The 12,521-nt window shown below is 43.6% G+C and overlaps 1 protein-coding gene across 3 annotated transcripts in view; it reads right to left on the reverse strand.

Moving 5' to 3' along the window:
• LOC127595417 (adenylate cyclase type 6-like) overlaps positions 1 to 12,521 on the reverse strand; it is a 52,133-nt gene that overhangs the window by 3,037 nt on the left and 36,575 nt on the right. For 2 of the 3 annotated variants that reach the window (XM_052056883.1, XM_052056882.1), the window contains 13 exons: positions 12,261 to 12,419; positions 12,034 to 12,175; positions 11,819 to 11,947; positions 10,140 to 10,168; positions 9,864 to 10,011; positions 9,667 to 9,764; positions 9,455 to 9,542; positions 8,909 to 9,025; positions 5,944 to 6,096; positions 4,107 to 4,282; positions 3,168 to 3,197; positions 2,967 to 3,099; positions 1,713 to 1,976 (listed from right to left, as the gene is read on the reverse strand). In XM_052056883.1, coding sequence (XP_051912843.1) covers positions 1,713 to 1,976; positions 2,967 to 3,099; positions 3,168 to 3,197; positions 4,107 to 4,282; positions 5,944 to 6,096; positions 8,909 to 9,025; positions 9,455 to 9,542; positions 9,667 to 9,764; positions 9,864 to 10,011; positions 10,140 to 10,168; positions 11,819 to 11,947; positions 12,034 to 12,175; positions 12,261 to 12,419 — 1,666 coding nt within the window. The remainder of the gene's footprint in view (positions 1 to 1,712; positions 1,977 to 2,966; positions 3,100 to 3,167; positions 3,198 to 4,106; positions 4,283 to 5,943; positions 6,097 to 8,908; positions 9,026 to 9,454; positions 9,543 to 9,666; positions 9,765 to 9,863; positions 10,012 to 10,139; positions 10,169 to 11,818; positions 11,948 to 12,033; positions 12,176 to 12,260; positions 12,420 to 12,521) is intronic. The other variant, XM_052056884.1, reaches the window with a different exon arrangement.

Raw genomic sequence — 12,521 nt, forward strand, 5'->3', positions numbered from 1 at the left:
TACAGTAAATGCTGAAAATCAAAATGGCAAAATGTTCAAACAAGCCATGTAATAATGAAGGAAAGCTAGTTTAATGCCAACATATGAAAGACAATAGACAGTCTAACGGCAATTATCATAGATGTTAAGGTAATTTGAAATCCTCAAACAACTGCAGCAGCAACACAGACAAACAAAGCACTTGGAAAGCGTCACAGACATCGTCCCTTTGTGGGGAGAATGAGCCATGAGCAATCATCAGATGCGCCATTAGAAAATGATCCAATTTCAATTAATTTGTCAGACAACGATTGCTTATTCACTACAAAAAATGTATCTTTGTTTATTTATCTATGCCAGCAAGACGTAGTGACCGGCAGAAGAAAACAGTGCTCTTCCATAAGGTAGCCGAAGGTCCAAAGAACCTGTATGTAACCACTACGGCTTACTAGGGTCACCTACTGAGAAAAAATATATCGAGAGATTTAAGTTCATAGGCAAGCGATCTGACGTATCACTTAATTGCAATTTGTCAGCATGTCCGGAAAGTTCCGTACAGAATTGGACTCTACGAGCGTAGACTTTGGTAGATGACAAAACTATATTTATTTAGAGGGGGTATAAGCCTTGAGGCCAATTTAGTACAAACAATGACGATAGAAAAATAACCAGGATCAAAACAAGAACAAAAACGCTTGTAAAAGGCAGGTATTAGATAAATTGAAATAGCTTGTCCCGAAAGGACAAGAGAACCAAAAAAGGTAGAATACAATCAGAGCAAGCAACACTACAAGACAAAACACAAAACGCGGCAAGAGACCGACAGCGCAAAAAAAACACGGATCGTCTCGAAAACTGCAACTTGACCAATCGCTTGCGCACGGCAAATTATCCGACGCCAAAAGGTCGGAGTGACAATCCCTACGTACTACTGTAGTCGGTGATCGTGATCAGTGAATGATAGACAGGTGCACGGCTGGCCTGAAACAGTCCATCTCTGCCACCTGCTGGACACTAACAGAACGGAATCATGCCACAACTGGTGGGTGCAAGGGACGACCCAGTCAACGACTCGACGTCACATCCTTTCCCAACATGGCATCGTACATTAAACTTAACGAGGGAATTATTTGGGCAAATACACCGTATTTATTTAAAGCAGGCAGACGTGCGAGCTAATCTAGAGGCTGAAAGTAAACAACAGTGAGCACAAACCACCAGGGGAGTTACACGCGGATGTTTACTAAAAACTAAAATAATTCATCTAGATAAAACAAACCGATTTTCCTGACTAAAACAAGACTAAAATGTTGGCAGGTTTGTTGATTAAAAGTAAAAAAATAAAATGATGTTTTCTCTGACTAAAATTCTCAAATTAGAGTTGACTAAAAAAACGGGATGAGGTTGACTAAATGTGCTAAAAACTAATAAGTGCCACTGAAAGTGGACTAAAACTGAGACATAATTCTGTGTTAGTTGTGGCAAACAGCAGCTCCTTGCGACTATTCTTATTTTTTATTTTTTTGTGTCTGGATGTTTTCCCCATTCAATAAATGGGTCAAAGTGCATCAGCAAACGTGGCTCTCCTTGCCCCCTTACAGGATATGATTGTACCTTAACTGCTCCATTTTTATGATGTTCACCCATAATTAAAATGTTGGCTCCCAACATACAACAACAAAAACATAAATCGACTGACTGACGGCTCTTAACGAGACAAACTGAGGTTTCACCTCATCGAAATCGGCGATGATCTCATTGAGCAGCCGGAGACACTCGACGCCCTCGTTGTTGCCCTCCAGCTCCACGTAGAACTCGGAGAAGTTGCAGATGGAGGCAAACATGACAGCTACGCACTCACACGACTGGTAGTACAGCTCGTCGTTGCGACGCTCGCGAGCCAAGAAGTGGGCGGCGACGTCTTTGGGCAGAATGTTGTGGAGCAAGCGGCGGTTGTACGCCTGCAGCTCCTCCATCTCCTCCTTTTCTTCGGTAGCCTGCGGAGGGGGCACACAGCCTCAGGCTTATTTCCTGTTTGCACTCTGGAATTTGTGAGGGTACACGGAACCTTGTGAATACTCAGCCCCCAAAGATAATTTTATTTCGCAACATGATTTGTGGTAGACTGGCCCATCACAGGCAGACCCACAAAAAAGTCAGAAGAAACCATGGTTAGAAACACACAGGAAGTCGACAAGTTTGGGTTCGAAGAGACTAGATGATGTACTACTGTTTGCTGTGCTGCATCCAACCATAGTTTTCTGTTATCTTTTGATTATTCATCAGGATTAGTACCGGTGCATTTTCTAATTCCTCAGCTGTGATGCCAAGTACACAGACTTAATTTTTATACTTGTTTTTTTCTTTTCTTTACTTTACTTGAGTATTGACTTTTTGAACCGGTTATTACTTTTACTCCCTTTTAGTCTCAGCTGAAACCAGATAGGGTATGTGTACTCTCTACTCCTTATTTTGTCAAGATTTTGATAGATTGAGATCTTGTGTCCTCACACGGCAGAAAATCAGAGACAGCAGCGACATGGAGGATTGGATTCAAGACATTTTTTTTTATGTTTTCAAAACAAAAACTATTTGTGGCGAAACAACCAGCTTCTTGATTTTCAAATTGTCTCCATGTGATGGAAAAATAATCTTGATCTTTACACCAGTTTTTCACTTATCATTAGCGATTTTAACATTTGTTTTGTTTTTCTCGTGCTTAGTCCTTTAGGTACTTTAGGTAAATAAAAGAGAGAAAGTATTTTCTTGTGCCAAATTATCAAACTTGGCATTGTTTATAACGGAGAGTAAACAAAATGTTTTTTAGCTTTTGTATTGAATGAAGAACATTTCCAAGTTGAATGTTATTTTTTCTGTTTTTATCACTTTTTTAAAACACGGTATCTAGTATCTTGGGTGTGAGCACTTTTTCCAACTCTGATGATTTTCAAGCAGTCCTGTAATGTTCAGCATCTACCTGTATTTACCTGCAGCTTCCAGAGGAAGTCGAGGCGTGCGGTGGACTCCACCTGCTGGCTGTGCAAGTACAGCGCCAGAACAAAGACGGTCAGGATGATGGGGGTCATGACCTTTAGGGGCACTTTGGACACGCTCTCCAGGCTGAGGCCAGACAAGCAGTTCATAATCAGGGTCAAGGCAGGACATGAAACCCAAACAAGTCAACTTACCACTGTTCTGCTGTGGCATTGAAACCAGACCTGCAAAATAAACAAAACAACAAAACAGAATTCAAATTAGCTTTATTATCTTTGCACCATTTCTCACACAGATTCATGTACTCACCCACACACAATCTGCAAATTATAATACTTCAAATATGCATCCATATCTTCCATAGGCCTGCTGACATTGATGTCACACGGTGCACATCCTATATGGACGAACATTCACACTCATATCCACAGCTAAGGATAATTTAGAGTCCTCAATCAGTCGAAGAGGAGAACTCGGAACAAAGGAAGGCCGGAGCCTGGATTTGAACCCCTAGCATTTCAACTGTGAGGCAGATGTGCTAACCACTTGTCCCCACCAATACGACGAGTCAATAAATAATAGCAACAAAGTACGGGTACTAAAAATAAACATTTTTGAGATTGAAAAAAAATATATACATATATATATATATATATACTGTATATATATATATATATATATATAATTTGTTCAGGGCGGCCCGGTAGTCCAGTGGTTAGCACGTCGGCTTCACAGTGCAGAGGTACCGGGTTCGATTCCAGCGCCGGCCTCCCTGTGTGGAGTTTGCATGTTCTCCCCGGGCCTGCGTGGGTTTTCTCCGGGTGCTCCGGTTTCCTCCCACATTCCAAAAATATGCATGGCAGGCTGATTGAACACTCCAAATTGCCCCTAGGTGTGAGTGTGAGCGTGGATGGTTGTTTGTCTATGTGTGCCCTGCGATTGGCTGGCAACCGATTCAGGGTGTCCCCCGCCTACTGCCCGGGGACGGCTGGGATGGGCTCCAGCACCCCCCGCGACCCTAGTGATGATCAAGCGGTACGGAAGATGAATAATTTGTTCAGTCACTAATTTATTTGGGCAGGATTTAATTTCTGGATTTTCAAACAAATAATACACAGCTAGTGTTGACTTACAGCGTGTTTGCTTTGACCAGCAGGTCGGCATTGTCGAACAGGACCACCTGAGGCCACTCCACTAGCAGGAGGAAAACGAGCTGGATGAGCAGCATGAGCGCTAACTTCCCGATGCTGCTGATGTGGAGGAACACCGAGCAGACCAGCAGGGTCAGCAGAACACTGTAGCTGAAATACTGCAGTTGGGCAACCACTCAGTGATGCAAACACACAATGCACAACAAATCCGCAGAAGTGGAATAGAGACAACTGTACTCTTCTTGATTTTTGAAGAACATTACATCTTTTCTCCAAATGTGTTATTTTAGGCTTGGAGTTTCCACTATTTGTGTCTGTTTGAAAGTGTCTCTCCTGGGGGTGGTTACATGAGGGGTATTGTACATATTAGCCACTGGTCGTTCACTTATCAGGTATGCAAAAACAGCTCGCCAGTGGTCAGGAAGAGTCCAGTTGCCTCCATTCAATTTTTATGGAATATAATGACCTGGAGGACAGACAACCTACACTAAACGGTGTCAATTTGTTTTCATTTGGGGGGTGTGGGGGGTGGGGCACTCAGTTGCAATATTTTTCACGTTCACTGGTTTAAGCATTTATTTTCAATACATTCTTGTTAGTATAAATTGTACAATAGTTATATACAAACTATTTGCTTGCAATCAAATAGTTGCAAACAAATAGTTTGTCGTCTGCTTTCAAGCGAAATTTGCTCTTAAAAATATAGGATAGCCTTCAAAAGTTTGGGGTTCACTTGGTAATGTTCTCAACACGGTGCCCAGAGGCAGGATGTAACCACCAAAGATCACATTAGTAGCCTGCGGCCGTGCTCTAAAAATTTCTCACTGGACAACTGTAATTTCCTCAGGCCAAACAAAAAAGATAGTGTGTTTCCGGTAACATGAAATTTCAGCATAGGGTCGGTAGGTCGGACAAAGTTTTTTTTTTTCATCAAAAATTTCAACAAAATAACCATAAAACATAAAACAAGAAGACATTGAACCCGCCGCTCCGCGGCCGGCGCCGTCGCCGCCAGCAGTTTAGTTTTCTCCCCGCTCCGGACTCGGGGGGCTGGGGCGCGCGGCCGCCTCCGCCGACGTCCTCCTCTGCCCTCGGTGTTTACTCGCCCCGTGGTGTTCATCGAATAGTTCGCTGATTTTTTTCGATACATCAATGAATGCTATTTTCTTAACATTACGGTGCGAGCATGCAACTGTAAGACAGAAAACGCGGTTCATACTGTCGTCGCATATCGCGGCCACCGCCACGTTTCAATGTTGTCAAGATTAAGATATCCTTTATTTGTCCCGCAATGGGGAAATTACAATCAGAAAAATGTAGAGGATTGTTAAATAACAATGCCGACCGTAAAGTTTGTTTTCGACGTAGAAATTCTCGGTCGGTCGGGTTACCGGAAACACACTACTTTTTTTTTCTACACCTAATTATTATGAGAAATCACTTACAAGAACTGTCTTCACATAAATTAATATCATTAAATCTGATTTTTTAAATCTTAGGCAATTCGGTAAAGTAAAGCCTCTCCTTTCACAACAGCACTCAAACAGTAATCCATGCCTATGTTACATCTCTGAGTCAGCCACTACAAATTGAATATTATTGGGCTGAGGATTGATCTCTGGGGAATTCCGCATGGAACTTGCATTACATCTGATTTGACTGTTTTGTCTTTACAAGATTTTACAAGAAGTTTCTAAGCCATAATTGAGCTTTTCTGATTCTTTCCAAATTTCAGATTGTGTCTACCGGTATGTATGTATATGCAGTGTTTTGTAATGTATTATGTGTTGTATTGCGCACCAAAAGCTAGGAGACCCACCTGAGGGAAAGGGCAGGGTACAACCTGGCTGGAACACACAGTCACGCCGTCCTTTGCCGCCAGGGTGAGGTTGTGTAGCAGACAGAGCGTCACCGTCGTGTTCCGCTGCTCCTCGGCGACACATTCCTTCAGTTCAGTTCTGCTGCACGTAAACTAGAACACCAGGAATTTAACATCAGCAATTGCTCAAGAGATAACACTCAAAGAGCATAAGTTGGCTTTTTACAGGACGCTATGGATCAGATATGAGCTTCACCACACACACCGACACAAAAGCAAACAAGCATACATTTGCACACTCACTCATACACAATGGTATCCTTGTGTACTGCCGTCAACATCAAGTTGCTTGGCAACCAGCAGCAAAACAAGATGGGGGGGGGAACATTTATATGGGAGCTCCACAGATAATATTGTTACTTTTGGATAATGTGCAAAAGTTCTCTTTTTATAAGAGGCTAGTCAGCTGACGGACACCACACTTTTCCACTGCTTGATACCAACTGTTTATGCTTTCCAGCTAATGACTGTGCACATCCTTCACTTTACTGCATTTGTCCCTTTTCCTCTCATGCCCTCCACTTGAACGAAACGTGTTAACTTAAATAAAATGCGTCTGATTGATAAAAATGTGTAAACTAGGCAAAGTATACATAGGAGACCCACTTGTTAGCGTTCAGTGCAGCTCAGTTCGTATCGGTTCTCTCAGTAATATTTTGTGACCTTCTTAAAATAATATACAATAATAATTGCATCGTATTTTCACCCAAAATTATTTTTTGGCCTTAACCATCTCATGATACTGGCCAGATGCCACCTCCGCTAAAATCGGCTACATTCTGACTTAAACAGACGACTCAATTCTTCTTCATCATAAATAAAAAAAAATCTGTATTCATGGCCCCTCTTTTTAAGAAGGGAGACCGGAGGGTGTGTTCCAACTACAGAGGACTCATACTTCTCAGCCTCCCTGTTAAGGTCTATTCAGGAGTGCTGGAGAGGAAGGTCTGTTGGGAGGTCGAAACTCGGATTCAGGAGGAGCAATGTGATTTTTGTCACGGCTGTGGAACAGTGGTCCAGCTCTACACCCTGAGCAGGGTCCTTGAAGTGGGTGTTCGCCCAACCAGTCTACATGTGTTTTGTGGACTTGGAGAAGTAAGTCCCTTGAGAAATTCTGGGGCAGGGAAGTAAGTCAAGTCAACAGTATTTATAGAGCACTTTCAAACAGCCATCGCTGCATACAAAGTGCTGTACATGGAGCGATTTAACATGCACAATAAACAGCAAGACAAATCGGTAATAAAGGCGGTAGAAAGCACCAAGCAGTAAAATCAAGAACAAATCTAAGTCATGCTGAGTCGAACGCCAAAGAATACAAGTGAGTTTTGAGGAGGGCTTTGAAGATGGGCAGCGAGGAGGCTTGCCGAATGTTCAGTGGGAGGTCATTCCAGAGAGAGGGACCAGCAACAGAAAAGGCTCGATCCCCTCTGAGCCTCAGATTAGTTCTTGGTACTTCTAACAAACCCCCTGATACGGGCTGTTGTCAAAGTTTGGTCCGGACTGCTGGCAGTAAGTCAGATTCGTTTCCAGTGACAGTTGGACATAACCTTAATGGACAGAATTTCTAGGCGCAGCCGAGGCAGTGAGGGAGTATGCATTGCTGGCCTCAGTATTGCATCTCTGCTCTAAGCAGATGATGTGGTACTGATGGCTTCTTCAAGCCGTGGTGTCCACCTCTTACTGGATCAGTTCGCAACTGAGTGTGAAGCAGTTGGGATGAAAATCAGCCCTTCCAAATCTGAGACCATGGTCCTCAGTCGGAAAAGGGGGAAACTGCCCTCTCTGGGTTGGTGATGAGATCCCTCAAGTGGAGGAGGTTAAGAATCTTGTTCACGAGTGAGGGTAGGATGGAGAGTGAGACTGACAGACGGATCAGTGCAGCGTCTGCTGTGATGTGGACTCTGTATCAGCCTGTCATGGCTGAGCCGAAACACAGAGCTCTCAAATTACCGGTTGATCTACATTCCTCCTCTCACCTATGGTCACGAGCTGTGGGTCGTGACTGAAAGGAGAAGACCCCAGATACAAGCGGCTGAAATGGCTTTCCTCTGCAAGGTGTCCGGGCTCAACCTTCGAGATAGTGTGAGAAGCTCGGTCATGAATGAGGGACTCAGAGTGGAGCCACTACTCTAAATTGAGAGGAGCCAGATGAGTTGGCTGGGATATGTGATCAGGATACCTCCTGGACGCCTCCCTGGTGAGGTGAGGTGTTTTGGGCATGACCCCCTCCGGCATGACCTAGGACACGCTGGAGAGACTATGTCTCCCAGCTGGCCTGGGAACACCTTATGATCCCCCCGGAAGAGTTAGAAGATGTGGCTGGGGAGAGGGAAGTCTGGGTTTCCCTGCTGAAGCTGCTGCCTCTATGAGCGGACCCCGGACAAGCGGTAGAAAATGGTATAGTATGGTATTTGATTCAGTTATTCATGTATTCGGAAAAAAACTCAAGAAAATAAAATGACTGGCCATTATTTTAGGAAGGTGACGATTTGGAAACCTGACTGAACTATGGATGGCACTCTTGAAATTTCAAACAATTCTTTAACTAATATTAAGATATCCTTTATTTGTCCCACACTGGGGAAATTTACAATATGGGGAGGAGGGTTACACCCTGGATTGGTCACTTTCTAATTGCAGGACACATATAGACAAACAACCATTCACACAATTTGGAGCCTTCATTGGTGTTAACAAAGGTTTGTTGGAGTACCCTGAAAAACGTCACGCAAGCAAAAGGACAACATGCACACAGACTGAAATTGTCCCCAATTGCCACAGCTGAGAACTGTGAGCCAAATGAGAAAACCACTTACGTGTTTCCCCATAAAGGACATATCCACAGTACCATAATTAATCAATAATGAGTCAAACCGGTTACATGTAGGAGCCTGCCAAAGCGCACCATGTTAGCGAAGGAAGCGATGAACAGGAGGAGGATGGTGAAGACAGCCACCAGTGTGCTGTTTGAACGGGAATGCACAATCTTCCTGGTTAGCGCCTGCATGGTGACCGGGAAGCGCTTGTAGATGGACAGACAGACAACAAAGAGCAGACACCACGTTAGCTCTAATCAGCCACGTTCGCTCCAAACGCGTGACCAAAGAGTTTTGCAATTGGGGTGGGAATCCCTACAATCGTAATATCACCTTATGCATATGCAAAAGTGAAGAAGGTAAATCAAATAAAGCATGCAAATACTTCTCAGAAAGCCACAATAAAATGAGTTGTTTTCTGCAGAGGATAAAGAATATCTTTATAGGTCTGTGAGTATTATATTTTCTATCACACATAAATTACGGTAACCGTTTGACATTTTTATCAGGGTTCATCATTTTTTCAATTTTCAAATTTTCAATCAATTTTCACGCTTACCATGATTTAACAATATGCTTTTTATGTCCTACCCCTAATCCGAGGGAATCTGAGCAGTTTGATGCAGGCTGCTTACTTTGATGCAGGAGTAGATAGAACAAATGAAGAGGATGTTGGTTAGGATGATGAAGATGCTAATGTACAGACCCAGCATTAGCGGTGTTCTGCAGAAAAGATGGAAAAGAAACAGCAGGCTCATTAGGATGGATGTTGAATTCTCATCAAGCTTTGGCAAAGTGATCACAAGCCAGTGTTCAGTCAAAGCAGGAGAAGGCGAGAGCGGCTTACATTTTCAAAACGATCATCTGAATGATACAGATACAGCAGAAAACCAGGAGGGTGCAGGCCACGTAACCACCGAAGCGTTCGTCCACCTTTTTGGAGTACTGACAATAGAACACACAAACACACATGCACGACAAAACAGCGGACGATAACTTAGTTGATGAGAAATGCAGCGTGTAATCTGAGGTGGCTGCTCGCACCTTTTTCTCCAGTTCAGCAGTTTGAAAAGTGAGCAGGAAGTTCTTGACATGATCTTTGCGCAACTGGTCAATGCTGCGAGCGTCAATGGCTCGGCCCAGGAACTCGTCCACCTCGTCCTCTGGGTTCAGGGCCTCCTGAGCACAGCGGCTACCAGGTAGACGTAACAGTAAGTGTGTGTGTGCCTCACATGCCACCATTTCCAAAATGTGGGCAGATTATGTGTTGCCAATAATAAAAAAAATAAAAAAAGAAAATGTTTAAAAATATAGACTCACTTGTCCTTGCTGGATGCTTCGTCAATGCCCTGAGAAGAAAGACAAAACCAGCAAGAGTGAAAAGGGAGATTATGGTTTGGCTAAAGGACAGTGAAAAAAGAAGAGTGCAGCTCAGACACGCACAGCTACATAATCCCCAAGAGACACACTGATGTTTTAATTAACGCTCCGAGGCTGCAAATTGCAGACTCTCTTTGCTGCGAGGGTTCAAACCATCTGAGACGCAGAGGAAATGAGAAGGAGCCCAACGATACTTGTTAATAAAGACTTTAGGCTTCACAGGGAAAACCACAAATTAGGAATCTCTTCTTTAATCACACAAGTAGACCCCCACATAGTTGCGGATCAGGATATGCAAATTCACTGATTTGAGGATTTTATTTTGGAACCTGTGTTCTGTCATTCGAAGAGAAATTGCTTGTTTTCAATTTTCTGTTTTGTTTTTGAGGCCAAATACCAAGAGTATGTGGACAATTCCACCAGGAACGGCTCCAGGATTTGTTCTCTACCCGGGGTAAGCGGAGCTAGATGGATAAATAGGGGGGCTAAATCATTGATTTGACGTTACATTTGATGATATAAATGTCGACTAAAAACTCACTAGTGCTACTTTCAGTTCTGCCTCTCAAATGTAGCATTTCCATCCACAAAAACAAGAACACAAAAAAATGAAATTGCATGAGATGGGCCAATACTCATTTGAGTAGTTCAGTATGGGTGCTATCAGATCTAAAAAGTTTGATGTCGAGTGAGTTACAGAAAGCAAATTGTTCCAATTCGGTGGAATGGCAAATTTATATTTATTTCTTTTTTTCAAGATGGTGCCCGAATAGGCACCCGTCAGCAAGTGCTCTTCAAGAGCTTTGCTTTTTTTTTTGTTGCTTTCAGCGTTTTTTGGCCACGACATTTGTCAAAAGAGAATAATCTGTGCTTGGTGGCTGCGCCTTCTCGGCAGCACGCGTGTACAATCACTGATTTTGATTGGGAGGAATGTCGGCGCCATTTGACTGTTGGTACTGGATAGCCCCGGGGCGCTTGTGTTTTTTGCGCCTGTAATGGGCAGCATTTTTCGCGGCCCCATTTTGTTCAGTGGAGATGGCGGCGCTGTTGGACAGTTGCCGTTGGTGCGGCTGGATGTATGGCTTGGGGAGCCGAGGATGAGGAGAGAGCAACTGAGAGTATTTGGAACTGAGAGTCACTGCTTGGAATTGAAGCGGATTGATATGGGACAGGAGAAGTGAACCAATCTCTTTTTTTTCATCAATGGACGCTACAGCTTCTTGTTTACTTTAAAACTTAGCTTGTAGCCGACGTGTGCACATTTTGAGCAAGACGTCTCTGATCCACTGGTGAAAGGACACTTTGATCCTCTCCTTTTCATCTAGAACTGCTTCAAACAACAACGCGTATGAGGGGAAAGTGGTTACGATTGCACGACTGTTCGTGTTTTTATGTTATGTGTTGTGTTTATTATTTTACTTTATGTTAACTGTTTTGTAAAACGCTTTGTTCCAACTGCAGCTATTGTCAAAGCGCTATATAAATCAGAATGTATTGTATTTTATAAAACTTTTTTAAAGGTTTTTGAATACTTTGCGAGCCAAACTTGGTCTGTTCTATAGAGATAAATATGTACATAGTTGGTGAGTTAATTATTTTTTTTTCTTGAATAATCTCACCATCTGCCTGAAGACTTTAGACTCCTTTGTTCTGGAGAAGGATCTATCAGGCACCCAACGTGGCATCAATCCCTCGGCGGAATTTGCACGCGCTCGCTGCATTTTCGCCATCATGGCTTTCTCCTCTTTCTGAAAACAAACATCCAAAAGAGTAAGGATTGTGTTAAACTGCAGAGGCAAACCTTGTCCTTTGTGTCCTCTCCCATGCAACCGACCCTTTTCTGACTGCAGCCTAACACCAGAAACGTTTCAATGTTGTTCTCCTTCAAATAGGCGTTCCTTTCCCCACCGAACCCGGGCTCCACTTCGTAGTCCTCGTTGAGGTATTGAAGTGTGGCTTTGGTGATGTGGATTCGTCTAAGGCACACAGACGCCCACATAGTCAGAAAATACACGATGGACGGCAACGTACATGAGTGCAGAGCAGGTCTGAGGAGCTGACCCGGCCTTCCCGCCGGCCTCCATTTGGTTGGCGAGTGTCACGTCGTTGGACCACACGTCAAACTGCCACTTGCGCAGACCCAGCACGCCGCAGTGAACTCGCCCGCTGTGGATGCCCACCCGCATGTTCACATTGACCCCTGTCACTTCTCGCACCAGTCTGCGCACATGCACACACATAATAAGATACACAAATTCTGCTCAGAAGATTTTGATGTTGAAGTGGAAGAGGAAGATGTGGAATTTCTAAGCCTTAAGTCTT

The sequence above is a fragment of the Hippocampus zosterae genome, chromosome 2 (assembly GCF_025434085.1).
Source record: "Hippocampus zosterae strain Florida chromosome 2, ASM2543408v3, whole genome shotgun sequence".
Classification (NCBI taxonomy): domain Eukaryota; kingdom Metazoa; phylum Chordata; class Actinopteri; order Syngnathiformes; family Syngnathidae; genus Hippocampus; species Hippocampus zosterae.